This window comes from Periplaneta americana, chromosome 5 (assembly GCF_040183065.1).
Source record: "Periplaneta americana isolate PAMFEO1 chromosome 5, P.americana_PAMFEO1_priV1, whole genome shotgun sequence".
In the NCBI taxonomy this organism is placed as follows: Eukaryota; Metazoa; Arthropoda; class Insecta; order Blattodea; family Blattidae; genus Periplaneta; species Periplaneta americana.
In genome coordinates this window covers 50,813,220-50,837,060 of record NC_091121.1, presented here as the reverse complement: position 1 = coordinate 50,837,060, position 23,841 = coordinate 50,813,220, and the positions used below count along the sequence as shown (strand labels likewise).

General features: G+C 34.9%; 1 protein-coding gene across 4 annotated transcripts in view; it reads right to left on the bottom strand.

The window, feature by feature from the left end:
- Positions 1-23,841, bottom strand: part of LOC138699599 (cell adhesion molecule Dscam1-like) — a 1,432,092-nt gene that overhangs the window by 43,986 nt on the left and 1,364,265 nt on the right. For 3 of the 4 annotated variants that reach the window (XM_069825611.1, XM_069825615.1, XM_069825612.1), the window contains exons 18-27: positions 22,815-22,961; positions 22,386-22,544; positions 19,606-19,739; positions 18,404-18,560; positions 16,354-16,734; positions 14,158-14,343; positions 12,325-12,612; positions 10,422-10,566; positions 8,993-9,177; positions 3,385-3,666 (exon numbers count right to left, since the gene is read on the bottom strand). In XM_069825611.1, coding sequence (XP_069681712.1) covers positions 3,385-3,666; positions 8,993-9,177; positions 10,422-10,566; positions 12,325-12,612; positions 14,158-14,343; positions 16,354-16,734; positions 18,404-18,560; positions 19,606-19,739; positions 22,386-22,544; positions 22,815-22,961 — 2,064 coding nt within the window. The remainder of the gene's footprint in view (positions 1-3,384; positions 3,667-8,992; positions 9,178-10,421; positions 10,567-12,324; positions 12,613-14,157; positions 14,344-16,353; positions 16,735-18,403; positions 18,561-19,605; positions 19,740-22,385; positions 22,545-22,814; positions 22,962-23,841) is intronic. The other variant, XM_069825614.1, reaches the window with a different exon arrangement.

Genomic DNA, 23,841 nt, shown 5'->3' with positions numbered 1-23,841 from the left:
AGGATTCGGCAGATGATGAAAATAACATCAAAATTAATCACTCCAGTACAATAAAATCATTATTTAAAATGTTAATGCAGTAAAATCGTTATTTATTAATTTAAATAATTTAACAGAAAATCAGTACTGATACCTAACATATTTATATAAATATAAACTATGTAAATTTAAGAGTATGGTATTTGAAAGCAGTGTGCCAGTAATGGTAACTATAATTATTATTTATGAGCCTAAGAGAAACTTCAAAAGGTAGAATAAGCGATAAGAATGTGTGAATTCAGATTATTTTGTTATAGTAGGGACTATACAGTGTTGCTAAAAATTCTACGGAGAAAACAAAACTAAAGCAAAGATCAATGTTGCTCATGGACAGTGGCATACATAGGATTTTGTCAAGGGGGAGGGGTATTATTAAAATTGTTTACAATTTACATTATCGGTATTTTAAATTTTATGTACCGATATTATTATCATTATAATTATTATTACTATTAATATTATTATTATTATTATTATTACTATTATTATTATTATTACTATTATTATTATTATTATTATTATTATTATTATTATTATTATTATTATTATTATTATTATGTTACTGTATATTCATTAATATTATATTCATGAATGAACTTTTAAAATCTTTGAAACGTATTATTTTCACAGCCAACCAATTTTTAACAAATTTTAACTTCTGTTTGATTTTGTATAATAAAAATGCAAATATATATATATACTAGCTGTACCCGTGCGCTCCGCTGCACCCGTTAGAAATAAATATAAAGTAATTACATAATTAAAATAGGACGTTTGATCTAGGGAACAACTTTTACAACAGCGCAACATAATCTGCTTCGCTCATTACCCATTTTTTTTGCACTGCATTTATTGCATATGTATTTTATGTATTTTAACACGATTCAATTGAGCATAGTTAAAATTTGAATTATAAAATAATGGATTGCTAAGCTAACGTACTATTACTGCATACTAAATCAATACAGTCTCGTTGTTCGTTAATTCTCTGAGAATAAAATGAGTGTACATAAATATTATTTTAAGAAATACAGAAAACGAATGTACAAAATAGCCTATCAAATTTTCTGTGCATAAGAAACTATTTTAATCTTACCTGTCCTCGATTTACTCAGACGTTACTGTAATAACATTATAGCAATATGTCCATCTAGAGAAACTACACTTTCCAATGGTGAAATAATAATTATACAAATCGGTTAATTTAGCTTCTGATATTACTTCATGCAAACACAGAAACATTCTCTGTAGGCTATGTTTAATAGCTTTCGATTGTTGATGTCCAAGGCCCCTGTTTCGATTGTTGTTGTCCAAGGCCCCTTATAGACGAAGTCATTTGTTCTTAATTCATTGCACCCTCTTAGATGGCGTTATTTTAATTTTAAAACTCATTTATCTCATTAAATATCAGTCCTATCAAAATTTTGTAAAGAATAAAACTTATCGGAAATCATTTTTAAAGAAACTTTTGTTATGTAACATTTTTCACAAAAATCAATAATAGGCGAGATATTTCGATTTATTTAATTCAGGCCCACTCATAACCCCCCTTTTAAATAAAGTATTTTGAATGCCATATAGCCTAAAATCTAAGTTACAACGAACTTAATTTATATTCCAATTTTCATATAAATCGGTTCAGCCATTATCGCGTGAAAAGGTAACAAACATACAGACAGACATACAAACAACAATTTCAAAAATGCGATTTTCGGTTTCAGGGTGGTTAATTATATATGTTAGGGCCAGTTATTTTTGGAAAATCGAAAATTACCAGAAAAATTTCGGCTACAGATTTATTATTAGTATATATATATATATATATATATATATATATATATATATATATAGTCAATAGTTATTTGTATATGATATGATGATCTTTGAAACGTATTATTTTCACAGCCATCCAATTATTAACAAATTTTAACTTCTGTTTAATTTTGTATAATAAAAATGCTGTATTACACTTACATAACAATCATTTATATATATATATATATATATATTTAGTCAACAGTTATTTGTATATGATAGGTAAGACACTTTACTTTACATAACAGGAAGATACCTGGAAACAATAAAATATATTGAAATAAATTTAATTAATTAAATACAATAATGGAACATAGAACTCACTAAGGATGAAGAATGAAACTGGCATGATGAATATATTGAAGGAAGGATAGGAGAACTATGCTGTATGTGGATGTAGGTTTTGTTATTCTAGAAATTAGGAAAAGGAAAATAATGATGGAAAAAAAAACTCAAATCTAAATATGTAACTCTTTTAAGTTCAAGGGGGATGTTCTAACCCTGTAAATCCCCTACACCTTGCATATGCCCCTACTCATGGACAGTTCACGGTATGTCATACTCCACAAAAAACGATGTTTCAGGCTATATCCTGAAGCCTGAAGAACAAAACAAAATCTGTTAAATTTATTCAAATTTATATTAAAAAAAGATTATGCAGTTCGAAATCACTCATATTTCGCTGAAAATACAATTTATCGCGGTAATATTCACTTACAACATTAATTCTCAATGATGAAACTAGCATTAAAGGGTTGCAATAATGATCAAATGTAAAGAAAAGTAAAAAAAAAAAAAAAAAAGGAGCAAAAAGCACGCTTCTTATTTTTATCGCATTTATCGCAATTATATTACAATATTTTCATACCTCTGTCTATCACTGATAGAAAGCAACTATATGAAAAATACTGGCCTAAAAATTTAATCTAATGAATTTAAATACTATAGTCACAATCATGCCATGGTATGAAAGAAAAATTTCACAACCTCGAGCGGGAATCGAACCTGCGACTTCCTGTTCTCCGGTCAGGTGCTCTACCACTGAGCTATCGAGTTCATCTTACGCCAAAGGCTTGGAATTATCCTTTCATAATGACGACTCTGTTATAGAGTACTGTCCATAGCGTCTGATCTAGTCAGCACTGCTTATGGGTTGAAAGAAACTTTACAAATGTAATCTCCATCTTACGATGTTTGGTGACGTATACACTTCCGTTGATGTGACACATTAATGAATTTAAATACTATTATAGTCACAATCATGCCATGGTATGAAAGAAAAATTTCACAACCATGGCATGATTGTGACTATAATAGTATTTAAATTCATTAATATGTCACATCAACGGACATGTATACGTCACCAAACATCGTAAGATAGAGATTAAATTTAATCTAATTGTTTCTCTACTCAAAACAAGGATGTGAATCTCACGCTTTATGATGAATACAGAGTTGTGATGAGCTGTTTTATTGTAAGTTGCCTGATAATGTACAACAGCCCTGTCTTAACACTCCTCAGTTTCTTACCAAGACTGAGCCCATCTGGAGGGCTCTTTGAGGTCCGGGGCACCTTGCAGTCTGTAGGAGTGCGTGATGTACTGCTGGACTTCGTGCGTACGCGTGAATAGTAGTCCTTGTTAGACTTGCTACCTCCGTAGCCTGACGTGCTCGGTCGTGGCTGGCCTGCATAGCACTCCTGTTGACTGAAGGTCTGGAACTGCATCGAGTAGTCCATTGTCTGGGTGTTGTTGGTGCCACCGCCCCCAGGCAGACTGAACGTTGCATATGGACAGATCTCGTAGTCTTGACCTGGATCAAGTCAAGCACTTATCATCTCTTCAATACACAATAAAATAAACACTCTATCTCCCTTCAGATAGTGACATGAACACGTCTTTCAATTGTTCACTCAATAGTGCCTGTATCTTATTAATACTCAAATGGTTGCTATCACTCATTCAACTGAGATAAACTTGAATAAACTTCCAGGAACTACTGCAGAGACGATCAGCGAACATGTACAATATGTAAAAAACATATTATTCAAGGAATTTCATATCCATTTTGAATCTTGCGTACACTACTTTTAACACTTGAATACAATTAATTGATTAACTAGCAGACATACTCGTGTTAATTATGTAAGTTTGTGCGGCTTACAGCTGTTTCAGTGCTTCACGCACCATCCTCAGAGCCTATTAAATCTCGGCGTAATCTCGAACTTCTCTGCCTGTTAAGTGGGTGTGTTTGATTGTTGAAAGGTGTTGAAGAGTGGAGTCAAATAGTGTGTGTGCACTGAAATTGATCTGTGTGTTGAGAATTTGATCGGGGTGTGTTTTAGTGTGTTTGTATATTTCGTATTGTTCTAGTGTGTTGAGTTTTTGGTTCTTGGGTTGTATGTGTAGGATTTCCATGTCCGCATTTATGTTATTGTATGTATGGTTAGCATTGGTTATGTGATCGGCGTATGTAGATGTATTGCATCCTCTGGTTATTGCTTTAATGTGTTCTTTGTAGCGTGTTTGGAATGATCTGCCTGTCTGTCCTACACATGCTACAAAGAACACATTAAAGCAATAACCAGAGGACACAATACATCTACATATACCGATCACATAACCAATGCTAACCATACATACAATAACATAAATGCGGACATGGAAATCCTACTCATACAATCCAAGAACCAAAAACTCAACACACTAGAACAATACGAAATATACAAACACACTAAAACACACCCCGATCAAATTCTCAACACATAGATCAATTTCAGTACACACACACTATTTGACTCTACTCTTCAACACCTTTCAACAATCAAACACACCCACATAACAGGCAGAGAAGTTCGAGATGACGCCGAGATCTAGTAGGCTTTGAGGATGGTGCATGAAGCACTGAAACAACTGTAAGCCGCACAAACTTACATAATTAACACGAGTAAGTCCGCTAGTTAATCAATTAATTGAATTTCATATGCTGTAATCAATCTGTTCTTTGCCTACCATGCCAACTGTGCCTGCATAGACTACGTAAAGTCTTTTACTTACGTTATTGTATCATTTTTTCATTTCTATCATAACATATATAGTTTGAGAATCACACTGAAGCTGAGTATAGATTTTATGTTACATTAACTTATAAGAATAGGCACAAACTATTGTTCTTATGGATTTATGAAGATATACTGTCAGAACGAAGATTCATAAGCAACTAGAATTCTTGATCTGATACCATATGGCCAAATATCTGGGAATTCGTGTTGTCTATAAATATTGACCTATATCATAACAATATTTAGAACAGAAAATTATGACATTATCATGAAAATTTTCTTCTTGTATCTTTCAATTTTGAAATTAATGTAATATAAATTCGATATATTGATACTGTTCGGTTGAATATTTTGAAATTACATTTTGACTTTTGTGAAATAAAACTATAAATGCTTCGTAGAAATCTTGTATAATAATGATGGAAAATCACAAACAGATATAATAACAAATGGGACAAGTACGATTTCCAAAACAACAAAATACAGAACACTAGTACAAATTCTGTCAAATTATACAGTTTATGATCAATTAAAGCGATCACAAACACACACAATGAAATAAATGTACTTTACAACACTGAAAAAAAAGGATTATATATCTGATAAAGAAATTATAATTTGTTCAACTTGACAGAATTTTTAAAAAGAGCTCTTTGTTCATTTCCTGATTCAAATACAACTTTTTCTTTCTGATTTGCAACAATAAAAATTCGTGTTAAGCAGGAATTTCACACACCTGTGACCATGCACACACAAATCCAAGGTGCTGTTCAGTCTACCTACTATACCAGTTCATAGAACTCTTGATGCAACTTGGACACACACACCACACACAAACATATAAAACTTTCATTCTCTGAGACATAGACAATATATTTACTTTAAATGTGACTCTTCTACACCTATATTATACAAAAACAATGAATTTTCGTTACACACAATCTTAGGACTATGGTAATGTAAACAAAAGACATATTTATTTATAATTTCTTCATTTTTTTTAAAAAGAATTGTTATACTAATAAGTGTAGGCTACTGTTAGTGAAATAGCTTATACATTAGTTTAAAGTGTAATGTGTCATTGTAGGTTTTTCGTTCTTATTTTAATATATTTTTTCCCTCACTCTCACAGTGCAGAGAGTAACAGAGATTCTCCGCACTATTTCACACCCTAGTGCACCAAACATTATGGAATAAAAATGTGACAAATAGCCAAAAGAAATACACAGAAATATCTGGAACCATGCAAAGCATTCAGTGAAGATGAGTTTGACAATGGAAAAGATGCCACCATTTAAAGCGTTGGTGAAATTCTGTGCTTTGAGCATCATTGTTCATGATTTTTTCACCCAAATAATATTCGTTATAAAACAAAATTGCCTCTTGTTGTAGAAAAGAACGTGAAAACACCAAAAATAGTTGAAGACTTCAGGTTAACACTTAGAATTACAAACCTTAAGTTTATGTTTCATTTATGTATATACCTGTCATATACGGTACTTAATACAGTAGAGGCCTGCTGGAGAATCTGCTTAGCACTTATCATTATTAATTAAGAACATTCTTTTAGCGTTGTATTCTGAACGTAATTACTTACGAATAAGACCTGTTGTTACTTTTAACTGTAAAAATGGGTAGTATTTTTACCGCTTACATAATATATATTTTAAAAGTAAAAATTAGAGACAGGGTTACTACATTAAACGAGTTACAAACTAAAACGCCTCAATAAAAGAAAATTTTATCTGCAGTGAACCTACTTATCATAAAGAATATACGAAAAATGTAGGAAGGGACACGCATCAGAAGCATAGAGATTGCCCATTGACCTGTGAACATGCATTTTTTGCACTCTTGCCTGAACAAACACTTTGACAATAAAGGAAAAATTATGTGCACTCATAGCATGCATTATATATGGTTGTGAATAATGAAAGTTCACTGTATTGTGAAAATATTTACCTGAAAGCTGAATTTCAATTAATTTTTGAAGCTTGTAGCACGAGTAAATCAGATGAGAATATTTTTCTAAAATGCAGTTCACACAACTGAGCATCCACTTGTGTTCTGTCTCGCTTTCCACTCGCAGATTATACACAGAATGGCTATACAGATGTCAACGCCACTGCATGCGAAATATTGTGTATAAATAATTGCTTTCGTGAACTTTCACAGCTCTCACTTTCTAGTAGGTCCATGAATCGATTAAAATATTCAGCTGTTTAACTATGACATTTGATCAAACATTTGAATAGAAATGCAAATCAAAATTTTCATACATATGTTAACAAAAAAATTATAATTCTTCAGACTTTTTTCTCACCTTATCAAATCCCCTGTCACGATTATAAATGCAGAAAAATGTTTTACAATACATGAACCACTGTGGGAATGTTATTCTAAATATTACATATATTATTCAACGTGGCTTTTGCAGATCCCTCGACAGATTTACCATCTATAACCCCCCCAAAGATCTATATTGGAATCATTTCTTTTCATTGTACTAATGAATGACTACCAAATGTTCCATGAGAAGTAGGTACCAGTAGTTCTTTACGCATATGATCCAATTTCCTAACAATTGATAATATTTTAGAGCTTGTAAAGAATAAACAGAATAAGGTATGGTATATGAGAAAGCAGAAATATGGTTCAAGGCTAAAAATCTGAAAATTAATGCGTTGCAAACAGAAAAAAAAATGATCTACATAAAAACGATGAAAACTGTAAATCTGTAATAGTTACCCGGCCCCGGAACAATTTTTCCCTTGAAATTATTCAAATCTGCTTAACAGGGAGCTTTACCTGAAAGACTAGATTTGCATAATATATACGTCACTGTGTACGTTAACAGAAAACCACAATTCCAAGTCACACAGAGATTGTGTGCACTCGATGTGGGTCTCTGGCGTTCGTCAGCCCACGCGAGTTGTGTGGATATAAAGGGAAAAGTTGAGACGGTGTTGGGTGGAGTTCCCGGGTAGCTCAGTTGGCAGAGCGCTGGTATGTTCAACCAGAGGTCCCGGGATCTATACCCGGCCCCGGAACAATTTTTCCCTTGAAATTATTCAAATCTGCTTAAAAGGGAGCTTTACCTGAAAGACTAGATTTGCATAGTTAATAAACGATTAGGAAGTTCATATATCGGTAAATAATCTGTGTTCAAAACTTAATTTGTTATTAAAAAAACTAAAAATGTACATTAACCTAGACAAGCTGATAACAGTATATTATGTATTTTTTCCACCCACATATGCAATATGGAATCTTATTGTGGGAGAATTGCTCACATATAGAAAACGCTTTCATAACGCCAAAAAGCAATTACTTATTATAATGGGTAACAAAAACGATTATCAAAATCTGAACTTGTCCAGACTAGGAGGAAGTTTTGGATGTGAGACAAAAATATCACAATTGAGTAAAAAAATGATACTTAAGAAAATTTTCGTCACATTCATTTGTGTATGTGGAAAGAAAATTCATATAAGGTGTTTTCTTTTTTAAAGAAAAATGGAATGTCTACCAGCATAAATGAGAACGCACTGACACTGAAGACAAATTGTTAAAATGACGTTGTTGTTGTTCAAATGCTTAGACATTTGGCAACGGAACCATTACTCCTCTTGCACTCCAGTATTTTTGAGGTATATAATCTTATTTTTCTAGGGTTCTACATCTTCCTAAATGTTCTAACTTCTTGGGTTCATTTGAATTGCATAACAAAATGACAATGTAGAACTTCAGCACAAGTTCACTTCAGGAAATTCTCTCATGTGTGAAGCAATATTTTGAATGCACCTAAATATTATAACTATTTTAATAACAATCTATCGGATTTCATGGTCATTTAAGGATTGGAATGGTAGGATGTTTTGTGGAAAGGACAATAATGAGCGATCTTGGCCTGTTTTAGAGTGTTTTGTATCCATGAAATAACATATTATATATAAATTCTAAGTTGTGGCGAGGATTTCTTGTTTATTTTTTGTATCATCAGTGTGTACAGATTTTGTTTTAAAAATACACAAAATGAATAGCACAACTATTTGTCTCTATCAATGCTACTCGTACCTGAGGTATCACTCCCCTTCTGTCCACTCAGTGAGGAGTCGCCCTTTCTGGCAGGTGACGGCGAGTACAGTTGACCTGACTGCCCATGATTGCCTCCCTGTTGATCATTGTTGCGTTGATTTTCGAGTTCAGCCAAAGACTTCGCCCCATACCCAGGATCTCCTTGTTTGTAACCAGCATAGTGTCTGTTACACGAAAGAAAAAGAGCTGTATTAACAGAAGGACGCATTCTTGTACAGAGTGGTATGTAAGACATGTTACAAGCTACAGTAAAACTTCATTTATACATACAATGCAACTAATAGTTCATCAGTCCACTATTGAATATGCAATAGAAAAGGATGCTATTATTTAATACGAAAAAATTATCAAACTTCAAATTAACAATTGGGAGCTAAGAAACTGTAACAGCATGGCAATATACGACACATAAGATTTTATCAAATTTTATCATTATTTATTATTAATTTTATTAATCATCTATTATTGATTTTATAAATTGTCTTTTAAATATATTGATATTACATCACCATTCCACTCATAATTAATTATAAAATTCAACAATTAAGTCCTTTCCACCAATATTAATTATTGCTGACATTCGTATTTTGTTAATAATTTAATGCAAGATATAATATAATATGCATGTCATTTTAATCATTTCATATGTGTTTTGTAACACGAGTTATATGTATCTGCAATCATATCGACCTTCCAAATTTATATTTCCTGAAATCTTTTTCTACATAAACCTTTTTACTTATAAGACATAGTACATGAAACTCATGAAAATCTATTTGTCATGCATATTACAATGTACATTTTTTTTAATTTGTTCAAGGTTTAGATTACGTGTTTCTTAACAATATCTGATGATGCCGAAAAGGCGAAAACGTTAATATTCTATTTACAATGTTGTAGCAAATAAACATTTGCAAAATAGATCAATCTTATAGATTGAACTTGAAAAAAATTTTCATTATATTATATTAGATATATCTGAAGACAAAATTAATTGTAAAATAAGAAACTTCATTCTTAACTTTAAATTTCAAGAAAGCTTCCTCTCTAAGTACTTGAAATTAAGAATTAAATCATATTTTATTTACAGGCATGTAAAAGACTCCTGCGGGACAAAATTCTGCCACACCGGCAATGCTGATATAACCTCGACAGTTGCGAGTGTCATTAAATAAAAACAACATTTCTAAGGACGGTATGTATATGAAACTATCTCGGATTTAATCCAGATATACCAATATTATATTAGATGTTTCTTATCTTTTGACTCACAGTATAAAGTGCGTGGTGCATCTAGTGTTGTCATCAAAAAATTTATGTCAAGTTGAGGATAAGAAGGGTTAAGTACGAATTTAAATACCTGTTTACTTTACGAGATAATTTTGCTTGAGATCAATAAGCAACTTACCTTCTGTGAATGATGATGCACACACAAATGGATGCCGCAATAGTGCAGATTATCCCTGATATAACAGGAATAATAACATTTAGGTCGGCATAGAATGTGCCCTGTTGCTCTGACATGTCTGGAACCATTTCTGGAAGGACAGTTTCTGAAATTCAGTGACACCAAATAAGACATTAGTGAGCATATTAAAATAAATATTTATTTACGTACTTATTTACTTATTTATTTATTTACGTCTTATTTCCTTAGTTTTGTATTTGCATTAAAGTCATATAGTTTAAAAGTAAAGTTAATCACAGGATCATTTTATAGGTAGTGGTATGTGTTTATTTTGTTACCATTTGCTCAAGAAATACTAACAGGCGTTAAATAGGTAGTATTTTAGATCTCCTTCAGAAAACACATAAAAGCTACCGTATGAATCAATCTTCTTAATGTATCCAGCTGTTTGCTGACAGCATAAAGTCCTCTATAGTCCACTGTAGTCTATTCAGTTGTTTTTCACGAGAAATGAGGGGTATTTTGATCGGTGTTCATTATAGATAGATGCCTGTTGCTAGTAGCCAGAGTTGGGATGTAGTAAATATATACTGCAGGGCTGTGCAACTGGTACTGATGATTTTAATTTACTTCTTTTGTGGTTTATGGATGGACAGTATAGAAGAATGTATTCAAGATCTTTATCATGATTATTACACCACAGACAAGTCCCCCTTTGGACTTTGGTTTCTTCGGAGGTTTTCCCCAGCCGTGGGACTGAAGCCGGATGGTCTATGGCGAGTCCTTGGCATCAACCCCTTTGATTTGATTACCTGGTTGGGTTTTTCCGAGGTTTCCCCCACCGAAAAGGCAAATGCCGGGTAATATTTTGGCGAATCCTCGGACCTCATCTCACTACATCTCGCCAAAATGTAAAAAAATCGTACAAAATTGTAAAAATTGTAGAAAATTACTAAATTGTAAAACTATAAAAATTTGTAAAAATTGTAATTGTAATATTGTAAAATGTTGACATGTTCCACATCTTAAAGCTTCATTGCTCATGTAAGATCTATGGAATAAAATAAATGAATGAATGAATGAATGAATGTAGGATTGTCAGAAATGTGAAATCGGTGTAGGTACAATTGTGTGACAATGTGACCTGTTCTGGCTCCTATTAAAAATGTTTGAACATGTCTGGGCAAGTAAAGAGGTACCCACAGAAGCTGCATTAACACCAACGCAGTCCCACTATATTTTTCACTGCTTATGATTCATGGAGTCCCTCAGTGTAAAATTCTCCTGAGGTAAAATAGTCCCTCAATTGGATCTCCGGGTAGGAACTGCACTGAGAGATGCCAAGAAGCACACTAAAGTACTTATTTGGAACACCAAAAGCTATCGTATATAAAGTCTAATTTGCTGTATGGAGATGAGGTAATATCAACAGTAAATAATCAACTTAAAGATAAATAAGAAATAAGTCCGATCTAAATCTTAATAGTTGTGACAGGAGTTCGCGCAGTTTCAGAGAAATAATGTTTGAAACAGTTCTTTGATTCACCTGCAAATTTACAGATACGAGGTATCACTTCTCAGCCATCACTATTCTAAATCATGTACATTTATTCAATTCAATCACTTGATATCTACACAGTCCATTTATTATCCATATCTATTTTAAGTGATAATACCATAAATTAAATTCAGTGAATTTAATGAAAAATAATTTTTAATGCAATCTCTCCTAAGAGAGTAGAATATGGAACATATATTTTTTTTTTAATTTCGGACGTTCTTTCGGGTTCTGCTTGACGTAGTGTGATTCTCCATTGTGCCTTTTTATTTGGTAGGAATGTAGGCCTATACACTCCGAAAGCATTAACTGTGTGTCTGAAGCATTCTTTACATTGTAACTCACCTCCTGTCCTCGTCTTGGTGGCAAACACAAACTCCTGTGAACTGGAGCCAGCATCATTGTGTGCTGTGACACGCACGGCATACCATGTGGCTGGGGTCAGGTCTGGGATTACTAGCTCCTCTTGCTGGATATTATTGGACACAAGCGTCCATGTCTTTTGGCTCCGGGAGCGGTACTCCACCACAAAGTACTGCAGGGGGCAGCCCCCACTGGGCCACGCCTCTAGGAACAGAGTTACTGACGTGGAGTTGATCAACAACAGGTCCTCTTGTGCAGGTACTCGAGGTGCTGTGGGCATCGAGATATTATGTTTAGTTATGTGGCAACAATCACTCATACACCTACACATCCAATCTCATCTTAGTTCAGTTTAGCTCGAACTCTCAAATCCTATGTCATGTTACGTTTTCTTCTTGCACTTTGCGGTTAAGATAGCAGTATGAATTTTTCAAGGCAGAGTATTAAAAATCAGTGTCAGTATCCTAAAAAATATACCTGTCTGAGCTTCAGCTTTGAAACTGCAACAGGAATGCGGCGTGAAAGTGACAGGGGAGTGATGACATAAGATTGTACTATTACTTACTTATTTACTTACTTACTGGCTTTTAAGGAACTCGGAGGTTCAATGCCACCCTCACATAAGCCCACCATTGGTCCCTATCCTGAGCAAGATTAATCCAGTCTCTACCATCATATCCCACTTCCCTCAAATCCATTTTAATATTATCTTCTCATCTATGTCTCGGCCTCCCCAAAGGTCTTTTTCCCTCCGGCCTCCCAACTAACACTCTATGTGCATTTCTGGGTTCGCCCATATGTGCTACATGCCCTGCCCATCTTAAACGCCTGGATTTAATGTTTCTAATTATGTAAGGTGAAGAATACAATGCGTGCAGTTTTGTGTTGTGTAACTTTCTCCATTCTCTTGTAACTTCATCCCTCTTAGCCCCAAATATTTTCCAAAGCACCTTATTCTCAAACATCCTTAATCTATGTTCCTCTCTCAAAGTGAGAGTCCAAGTTTCACAACCATAAAGAACAACTAGTAATATAACTGTTTTATAAATTCTAACTTTCAAATTTTTTGACAACAGACTGGATGATAAAAGCTTTTCAACCGAATAATAACAGGCATTTCCCATATTTATTCTGTGTTTAATTTCCTCCTGAGTATCATTTATATTTGTTACTGTTGCTCCCAGGTATTTGAATTTTTCCACTTCTTCAAAGGATAAATTTCCAATTTTTATATTTCCATTTCGTACAATATTCTCGTCACGAGACATAATCATATACTTTGTCTTTTAGGGATTTACTTCCAAACGTCTCTCTTTACTTGCTTCAAGTAAAATTCCCGTATTTTCCCTAATTGTTTGTGGATTTTCTTGTAACATATTCACAGCATCTGCATAGACAAGCAGCTGATGTAACCCATTCAATTCCAAACCCTCTCTGTTATCCTGAACTTTCATAATGGCATGCTCTAGAGCAAAGTCAAAAAGTAAAGGTGATAGTGCATTTCCTTGCTTTAGCCCACAGTGAATTGGAAACGCATCTGACAGAAATTGTCCTATACGAACTCTGGTGTAAGTTTCACTGAGACACATTTTAATTAATCGAACTAGTTTCTTGGGGATATCAAATTTAATAATCCCATAACGTGTAAACACTGATGAAACAGTTGTGATCATTGGGTCGTCCACATAATAGTGACACAATATTGTATATTTATTTCGAAATGATTCTCGTATGTTGATCTTTATTTGTAAGACTTTTCTTGTGCTATTTACCTAATCCACGTCTGCAGCCAAACTAAGCAGTAGAATGTCCTACCTCCTCCTTTGGTAGTGGCTGTGACGACAATACTGGGTTTTCCACTGCCAACTGAGTTCACAGCCGTCAGGAAAAGCTGATAAGCGGAGCCACACTTCACCCCTTCCAGAGTGTATGTCTTACGATCTGGATCTATCGGCACCTCCTGCCATTCGCCGAACTCTCTCTTGTAACTCAGTGTATATCCTATAGGCATGTAATAGGCACTCAGTACATTTACTTCTTTCAGAGAATACCAACACGTGTCAGCAAGTTTAATTCTATTTGTTAAGACAATCAGATAATTTAATCACATTACAGAAGAACCATACTGATACAATAACAATAACATAGATTTAGAAAGGGATATTGTGCTTTATTAATGAAACTACAACGGCAGTCCAGTGGATACAGTGCTGGACTCATAATTCTATGGACCCATATTCGATACCCGGCTTACCCCCAACTTATTATTTGTGTGTTGGGCAAGCCCGTGGTCCAGGTAACACAGGGGTTTTCTCTGAGAGCTTCGGTTCTCCTGTGGCATCCCACTCATCATCACCATCAACATCATCATCTCATCGTGGGTGTAGCATAGACCTACCTCCTATGGCACACCCTGGGCAACGATCCTGTCGGTAAATTGGTCTACACAACTTTACTAGTTTCATATGGTTGAATGACAAACCGTCAAGTACCTGTCATTAGTTAAAAAATAATTATTAATCATCATCATTATTATGTATTGTTATGTAGTTCATCTCCCATGGTGCACTGATGGAAATGTTTAGCAGTTAAAATAACTATCAGTTCTATCAAGAGTTTTTGACCTGATCAGAGACCGGGAAATACCAATTAACCTTCGTCCCATTGATAATAATATGGTGGTTAATTATAACAATAATCATGATGATAAAATGATAATAGTGACACTGTTACCAATGATGATGATTAGGGACCAGATTTTTATGTAATATCAAGGTGTGAAATATGTACATATTTATGTAAGAAAAATAAGCTGAATATGTACCCTACCAAAATATGTACAATCATGAAAATATTTAATATCAATATATGGCAGATTGTGATTTCATAGAGCACCCAATTTTTTACCGCACACTTGACACATTACTATTTTTCAATCTGTAGTGAAAGCTTCGTCCATCGCAATCCATGATTTTTTTTTTGTCGTTAGGGTTGAAGATACAGAGGCCATTTTAGTTAGTTAAAAGCAGTAGATAAACTCACTTGCACTTTATACTGTAAGTACTAAAACTAGAGAACTGAGTGAAATGAATGACACAACAGTACTGCAAGTACTGTTTCGCTTTACTGGACTAGGAGAAAATAAGAGATGTGGGACACATGCATTTTAGCTGCTCCCTGTAAGAAACAAAGTACCTACTAAAACCCCAAACTATAGGCATTTACAAACTGTTGTTTGAAAAGTGACATTCCTGTCTCATTCAGAAGGGTAGGATTATTCCAGCCGAGAACCATACTTTCTAATTCCTCAGAAAATCCCATTTCCGTATAGGTCTACTAAATTTAAAGTAAAGAGGTCAAGCAATAACCTGAAAAGCTATTTATTTTAATCTTTCAACATATTTCCAGTTTGTTCCTTTACTCCAGCTTCTTTTCAAAATTCCGCTTCTTTATTGTGACTCATGTCAGACTTGACACGGGTTTTCCCTGGAAGGATTAGGAAGAGGGTGGGTAAGGTTGCAAATTGCATGGGAACGGCTTGTTAAGACGTATGCAGAACAATTATATCCCTTCCTGGGTAAGTAAAAAGGTTTTTTAAATCTGTGTATTTCAAATTGTAAACTTCCCCAGCAGAAATTTTTTTTTCTTTTAGTGAAGTAGAAATGAATAAAACCCCTAAATATGTAGATTTATATAATACCAAGCCATAATATGTAATGTGGGGTAAATATGTAAAAAAATATGTAGTATAAAATTTTAATATATTAATGGTAATTACAAGATTCGCAAAGATTTGTTATTTATATACGGTTAGGTTGAAAGGAATATAACATGTAATTACATAAAAATCCGGTCCCTAATGATGGTGATGACGATGACGATGACGATGATGGTGATGATAATTGACTAAACACTGAACTGCCTTGCCACGTTTCTATGTAACCATCCTTGTTAAGCTTCTATACGGCTCACAAACTACAACTGTTCATTTTAAGTATCTACATAACTCACCAATTACTGGACTTCCTCCATTGTCAGGCAACCTCCACTGTAAAGACAAAGTGCGGGTTGTCGTGGCTGGAATGGAAATGTGTGGCGGTCCAGGTGAAACTTGCACCGTAACCCCATAGGTAACCTCATCGCGACCAAACACGTTCTCTGCCACACAGGTGTAGTTACCAGCATCCTCTGGACGCAGAGGACCAAGAGCCAGACCTCCGTCTGGAAGGATCCGATGGTGCCTGTTTCCTGATGTTGGAGAGATGGTGCTGCCTGAAGGGCCTCGCCAGCTGCGGTTGGGTGCAGGCAGCCCCACAGCATGACATGCCAGCATGATGCTCTGTCCTGCACCAGCTATGACGCGACGAGAAAATGAAGCTATGCGTGCTGGCACTGAAATGCAAGCATGTACCGCATGTTGAAGAATTTAATGTTTGGTTAATTACATATATAAGAAGTCAGCTCTTTTATAAAATAAGTACACTGTTCAGACAGTTAAACTTTTGTAAATTATCTGAATCAATGATTTGTTAGTAAAAATACAAAAAAAAAAACAATTTAAAATCTTCAAATGTTATTAATTAACTTCTTAATTTGCAATAGTCATAATATTCATGTGATTTTTTTTTCCTTCTCAGTTTCAAATGCTCTGTTTTACTAACGACAATACAGTATGGTACAGTACTGTAAATCTACCAATACAGCATGGCGAGAGCCACCGGCATGGCTCAGTCGGTTAAGGTGCCTGCCTGCCAGTCTGAAGTTGCGCTCGGGCGCGGGTTCGATCCCTGCTTGGGCTGATTACCTGGTTGGGTTTTTTCCGAGGTTTTCCCCAACCATAAGGTGAATGCCAGGTAATCTATGGCGAATCCTCGGCCTCATCTTGCTAAATACCATCTCGCTATCACCAATCCCATCAACGCTAAATAACCTCGTAGTTGATACAGCGTCCTTAAATAACCAACTAAAAAAGCATGGCGAGAGTATACTGATGTAAACCATTGAAGAATAAAAAACTGCAGTTGCGAAAAAAGAACTGTAGACATAATAAAGCAATCCAATATAAAAATCATTAAATTTATTCATTCATTCATTATTAGCACTACAGCCCATAAAGGGCCTGGGCTTCCTTAATCAGTAGAAACCATTCATCTCTATCTTGAGCCCATTGTCTCCATCTCTTGCATCCAACTCTCCGCAGATCATCCTCCACATCCTGAAGCCACCTCAGCCTTGGCCTTCCTCTCTTCCTTAATCCTCCTGGGTGTCCATATAATGCCCGTTTAGGTAATCGGCCTTCTGGCATACGTTCAAGATGTCCCAACCATCTAAGTCTGCCTTTCTTAATGAAGGAAACTATACTCAGTTCTCCATACAGTTCCATTAGTTTTTTATTTGTTCTACGTCTAAACTGACCATTTTCAAAATTAAATTTATTAATGAAGGAATATACAGCATACATAAAGAATCATAAACATAAAGACAAATAAATAAGAAAATATATTTTTTTCTCAGCTTGGCTCAGTGACATATGGTACAAAAAGAATTGAGCATTTTTAATACTCGTAACAACTTATAATCAACTTCCTTTAGAATACAACGTTTTACCAAATTAGCAGCGTTTAAGAAATGTTTAAAAAAACGTTTCTGGGAAAATTATATACTTTAATTGTCGGTTGGTTTATTTATTTGATGGTTTCAAACTTTTTCTTCTTTCTCCCTAAAATTTTAATCTTACCTTACTGTTCTTATTTATTTTCTTTCTTTAATTCTTGTCATATTGTATGTTTTTACACACTGTAGTTTTATGATCTGTTAAATTATATTGTACAACATATGTATCTGTTCTTGTATAGGCACTAAATATGAGTTTTACTCGTTGGGGAATGCTCAATAAAAAAGATCAAATTAACTGTCTTGTGAATGGCGATGAAGGTATGAGTTAGAAAGAAGAAAAAATAGCTATGTAATGACATTAATACTAAGCAAAGTATATGACTAATTTTCGAGCATTCGTCGACATTTTATTGCATGCAGCATGTTACACCCAATAAAACCTCACCTCTGGAGACTGGGGCCTGTGCAACCTTAACGCTGCTTTGCCCCTCCCCTATTATTGTAGAAGCAGATACCCAGAACTCGTACTGTTGAAACTCCTTGAGTCGACGAACTTCGTAGATCAGTTCTCTGTCCCCAAATACCGTCTCCTTGTGTTCATCCTGTAGATGGTAAATACAGGCATTTATTTAGTCTGATTTATTATGGAATTTACCATTTAGACACACTCATGATGAGTACCGGTACTAGATACTTTCTTTCGGATAGTTAGGGTGCAAATGTTCATGGATTTGTGATCATTATTACAATATAGCTGATTTGTGCGAATATATTCAATCTTACTTTTCACTTAATTACTTCTGATTTAACATAAATCACACACTTTATGCAGACACAGATTTGTACACTACTCTGAATGAAGATTGTCTGGTGCCAAAAGGTTATTTGAAAAAAAAAAAAATGGAAGGCTACAATACACTCACAAAGTCGTAAGTTGTTAGTGTCTCTTAACTTTTGTCAACAAATGATTTTACCACACGAAAAAATACGATGGATAAAGTATAGCGGCAATTAGGGATAGCCCAACGTGACCCAACTTCCTCTTTAACATTAATTTTATGTCTTGGCATCAATGTTCAATAGGGCTAATGTTAATGATCTGAACTTATCCTCTACAGTTTTGAACATAATATTTGATGATACCTATTATTCCATACTTCTACTATGCAGAAAAGTGAAATATATATATTTTCTAAAAGCTACAAATTGCTCAAGTGTTCCAAGAAATAAGAGCACTTGATTCTCCTAAGGCCTAAATCAGATAACACGAAGATAAAAATAAGGTGGAAATCCATTTTAAGAAAAAAAATCAAATAATTATAAAAGTGAATTTATATTTGTAACACAAAACTTTTCGAGAATTAAGAATACTTTCAATATATTCAGAATAAGCTTAGAAATGTCATCCTTTTCTGAACACTTAAAAACGTGTCTTAGCTACACTTCTAGAAGACTGAACCATAAGTTTCTCTGAAAACTTTATTGTGTAACATTCAACTTTTTCTAATACTCTTTTTGAAACTTCTGAAGGAATAAGCTCTCTGGATTTTGCTCCCTCTTTTCCATTTCTGTGGCATCTAAGAAAAATAATCACTAATCACAAGACAGACGACAGTGATCGTCTTATAAGAAACAAATTCAACTTACTTTGTGCAGCAGTGAATGGTAATACACGTTATATTTGATAATATTTCCGTTTGGCTCAAGAGGTCTTGTCCAGGCGACCATAATGCTGTCTGAAGTCATTGCTAGTGCCTTGATCTGTTCTGGTGGTCCAGGTACTGAAATCAGTAAGCAATGCAAATAAACCACCGAAGACTGCCATAAGAATGAGAATCTAAATTAAAAAAAAAACAATCAAATGAGAAAAATAACATTTGCCAAATGTATTAACTTGATTATAATTTTTTTAATCAAAGCTGGGCACTAATAGGCAACACACCGAAGCTGTAGTTCCTTCAGCTGCCATTAGGCATTACCCTTAGTGTTCCTCGGGAGGTGAATTACATAGCACTGTATGGTGATGATGATGATTAATGAACCAAAGATGGAATTCGACAACCCTGGAAAAAACCTATCACCATGCACTGGTTTGTCTGTCACAAATTCCAGATAGACCCGCCAAAATTCAAACCCAGGTTACCAGAGTGGAAAGCCAATACTCTAGACATTTTGCCAATGGTGCTCCCAATTCACCAATGATTACTTACTGCTTTTAAGGAACCCGGAGGATCATTGCCGCCCTCACATAAGCCCGCCATTGTTCCCTATCCTGAGCAAGATTAATCCAGTCTCTACAATCATATCTCACCTCACTCAAATCCATTTTAATATTATCCTCTCATCTACATCTCTGCCACCCGAAAAGTTTTTTTCCTTCGGCCTCCCAACTAACACACTATATGCATTTCTGGATTTGCCCAAACGTGCTACATGCCCTGCCCATCTCAAATGTCTGGATTTAATGTTCCTAATTATCCAATATAATTCACCAATATAAATATAATGTCATTTGCTTAGCTAACTTCCTGATTGTCTTGAGGAACAATTCCAGAATGTCGTGACAGCAACATAGTACTTTTAATTGTTATCGAACATTCTTAAAAGGTGTGTAATGAAATAAAAAAGGAAGCTGAAAAGGGATTTAGAATTCCTATAACTGCGTGGAACATTAAAGTGGTTGGTAGTTGTGTTACTTCAAATAATAATAGGTCACCACTTAATGAAAATCATCTTAGCATATTCATAAAACGAAGAACTTGAACTTTTGGTGTATCTTCGATCCCACTACACACAACACTCGCCAAAAAAAAGTTACTTAAATTATTGGAAATAATCTCAAAATTGTAGCATATCACTCTAGAGACACGATGTCATTAGTGTGAAAGTTATAAGCCCACCCAATCCATCCCAAATACCTTAATTTCTTATACACCTGGCGGATCATTTCTCAGACATTTTCACAGGCAATAACCACATGACCCAGTGGTACCACCATCTTTTTTCAGTATACAGGAAACTGGGTGTTATCAATATATTGTACGATCATTGTTAATCATATCAGTACCAACATTTCGTTCTTCACTATGGTACAAGCCAAATCTCACCTACCTATATACGAGGGTGGATAGGAAAGTACTTACTTACTTACTTACTGGCTTTTAAGGAACCCGGAGGTTCATTGCCGCCCTCACATAAGCCCGCCATTGGTCCCTATCCTGAGAAAGATTAATCCAGTCTCTACCATCATATCCCACCTCCCTCAAATCCATTTTAATATTATCTTCCCACCTACGTCTCGGCCTCCCCAAAGGTCTTTTTCCCTCCAGCCTCCCAACTAACACTCTATATGCATTTCTGGATTTACCCATACGTGCTACATGTCCTGCCCATCTCAAACGTCTGGATTTTATGTTCCTAATTATGTCAGGTGAAGAATACAATGCGTGCAGCTCTGCGTTGTGTAACTTTCTTCATTCTCCTGTAACGTCATCCCTCTTAGCCCCAAATATTTTCCTAAGAACCTTATTCTCAAACACCCTTATCTCTGTTCCTCTCTCAAAGTGAGAGTCCAAGTTTCACAGCCATACAGAACAACCGGTAATATAACTGTTTTATAAATTCTAACTTTCAGATTTTTTGACAGAAGACTAGATGACAAAAGCTTCTTAACTGAATAATAACAGGCATTTCCCATATTTATTCTGCGTTTAATTTCCTCCCGAGTGTCATTTATATTTGTTACTGTTGCTCCAAGATATTTGAATTTTTCCACCTCTTCGAAAGATAAATCTCCAATTTTTATAGTTCCATTTCGTACAATATTCTGGTCACGAGACATAATCATATACTTAGTCTTTTCGGGATTTACTTCCAACCCTATCGCTTTACTTGCTTCAACTAGAATTTCCGCGTTTTCCCTAATCGTTTGTGGATTTTCCCTAGCATATTCACGTCATCCGCATAGACAAGAGGCTGATGTAACCCATTCAACTCCAAACCCTGTCTATTATGCTGAACTTTCCTAATGACATATTCTAGAGCGAAGTTAAAAAGTAAAGGTGATAGTGCATCTCCCTGCTTTAGCCCGCAGTGAATTGCAAAAGCATCAGATAGAAACTGGCCTATACGGACTCTGCTGTAAGTTTCACTAAGACACATTTTAATTAATCAAACTAGTTTCTTGGGAATACCAAATTCAATAAGAATATTATATAAAACTTCTCTCTTAACCGAGTCATACGCCGGATAGGACAGTAACGCACAATAATAAAAAAACAGAAAATCCAAGTGAATTTCTGTTTTCTTCTATTTCTCAACGCGAGGCTCTATATCGTAGATCTATGCCCTTTAAATCAAATTTACTCCCGCCCATAAAACTGCTTCCCATTCGTCTGTTCAGAAACTGATTGACAAGAGTGACTCACCGTCTTCCTCTGTGGTGCAGTGGACTGGGTTTGACCTCACTCCTTCACCAGCTGTGGTGAATGCTAGTACTCGTACACTGTAGTTTGCAAATTTGGCTAAACCATGAAGATTTGTTTCCAAATTAGTTGTCTTCTTAACTTCAACATCTGATGATATGCCTGAGGGAATATAGAAATCATATTCATTTTGGAGCAAAAATAAGTTAATATTATGCTTAACCACCAGATTCAAATTATTTTTTTTTAAACATTTAATTTTAGTAGCTACAGTAACAGTCAGAAAGCATTGATTTATATAGGTACACTTTAAATATGTAAAAGGCGTAAAGATTTCTTCATGATTCAAAATTATATCATGCTGTTACAGAGGAAAGGCAGAAGAGCTATCAAGTTGACTCTGAATCTAAATTTTATTGTTAAATGCCTTACCACCTCGAAGATTAATATGCTTGTAGAGAACCTTGTAGCCTTCTATGATGCCATTGCGATGTTCTGGAGGGGGCGGGTCCCACCTGACTCGCACACTCTGTGGAGACACAGCATTGCAACGCAAATCTTGTGGTGCCATGTCTGGAACTAATCATAATGCAGCATTTAAAAATACAGCAGAAACAAATGAAAGCTAAATCTTCACCAAAATTTTACTGAACAAAATACAGGGTGATTCACGACTAGCGACCAGGACTTTAGGATTCAGTTCTATAGGCCATTTTGTGCATAAAATATCATATGAACATGGGCCCGATTATCATTAGTTTGAAAATTATTCGTAAAGATCCAAACGTCATACTGTGAATAAGGCTTTGGAGTTGTTTGCATCCTAATACAAAAATTAGAACGTAAACCAAATGGAGGGATGCGCTGTGACGTGAAGTATGGGGTGAAAGGGAAGATAGGTCTGGTGATTATCAACTTTGCTCATGAGGGACAGCTATGCCAAGTTACGGAATGGGTGCGTCATTCACATCCTTGCGATCAAGTGCATTGAAGTGGAATGGGGGATTCTTGAAAATCGACTTCCAAAATAAAATAAGTTTATTTTATGATTAATACAGTGTTTTGAATTAATATTTGTGTGTGTTTTAAGTGAATAATTCTTAGTTTTGCTTGAAACCAGTGTTATTTCCATACGAATCAATCAGCTATAACTCAGTAACGGTTAATAATAATCAAACCCATCTTTATATTATAACATTTTATGCTCAAAATGGCCTATAAAACTGATTCCTAAATTACGAGTCATTAGTAGTGAATCACCCTGTTGTTCTAGTTAACTGTCCGAAGACAGATCTGAACCTCACAAGTGACACCAAGAAGACACCACTTATGAGGCAACTAGGCCAGGAGATAATGGAGTAGGATGGCCAGTTCCTTTCCCCTCCATGACATATATCACCGACTAGCTACATATTACACTAGTCAGACATCAGATGCATACAAATAATTAAATTCTCTT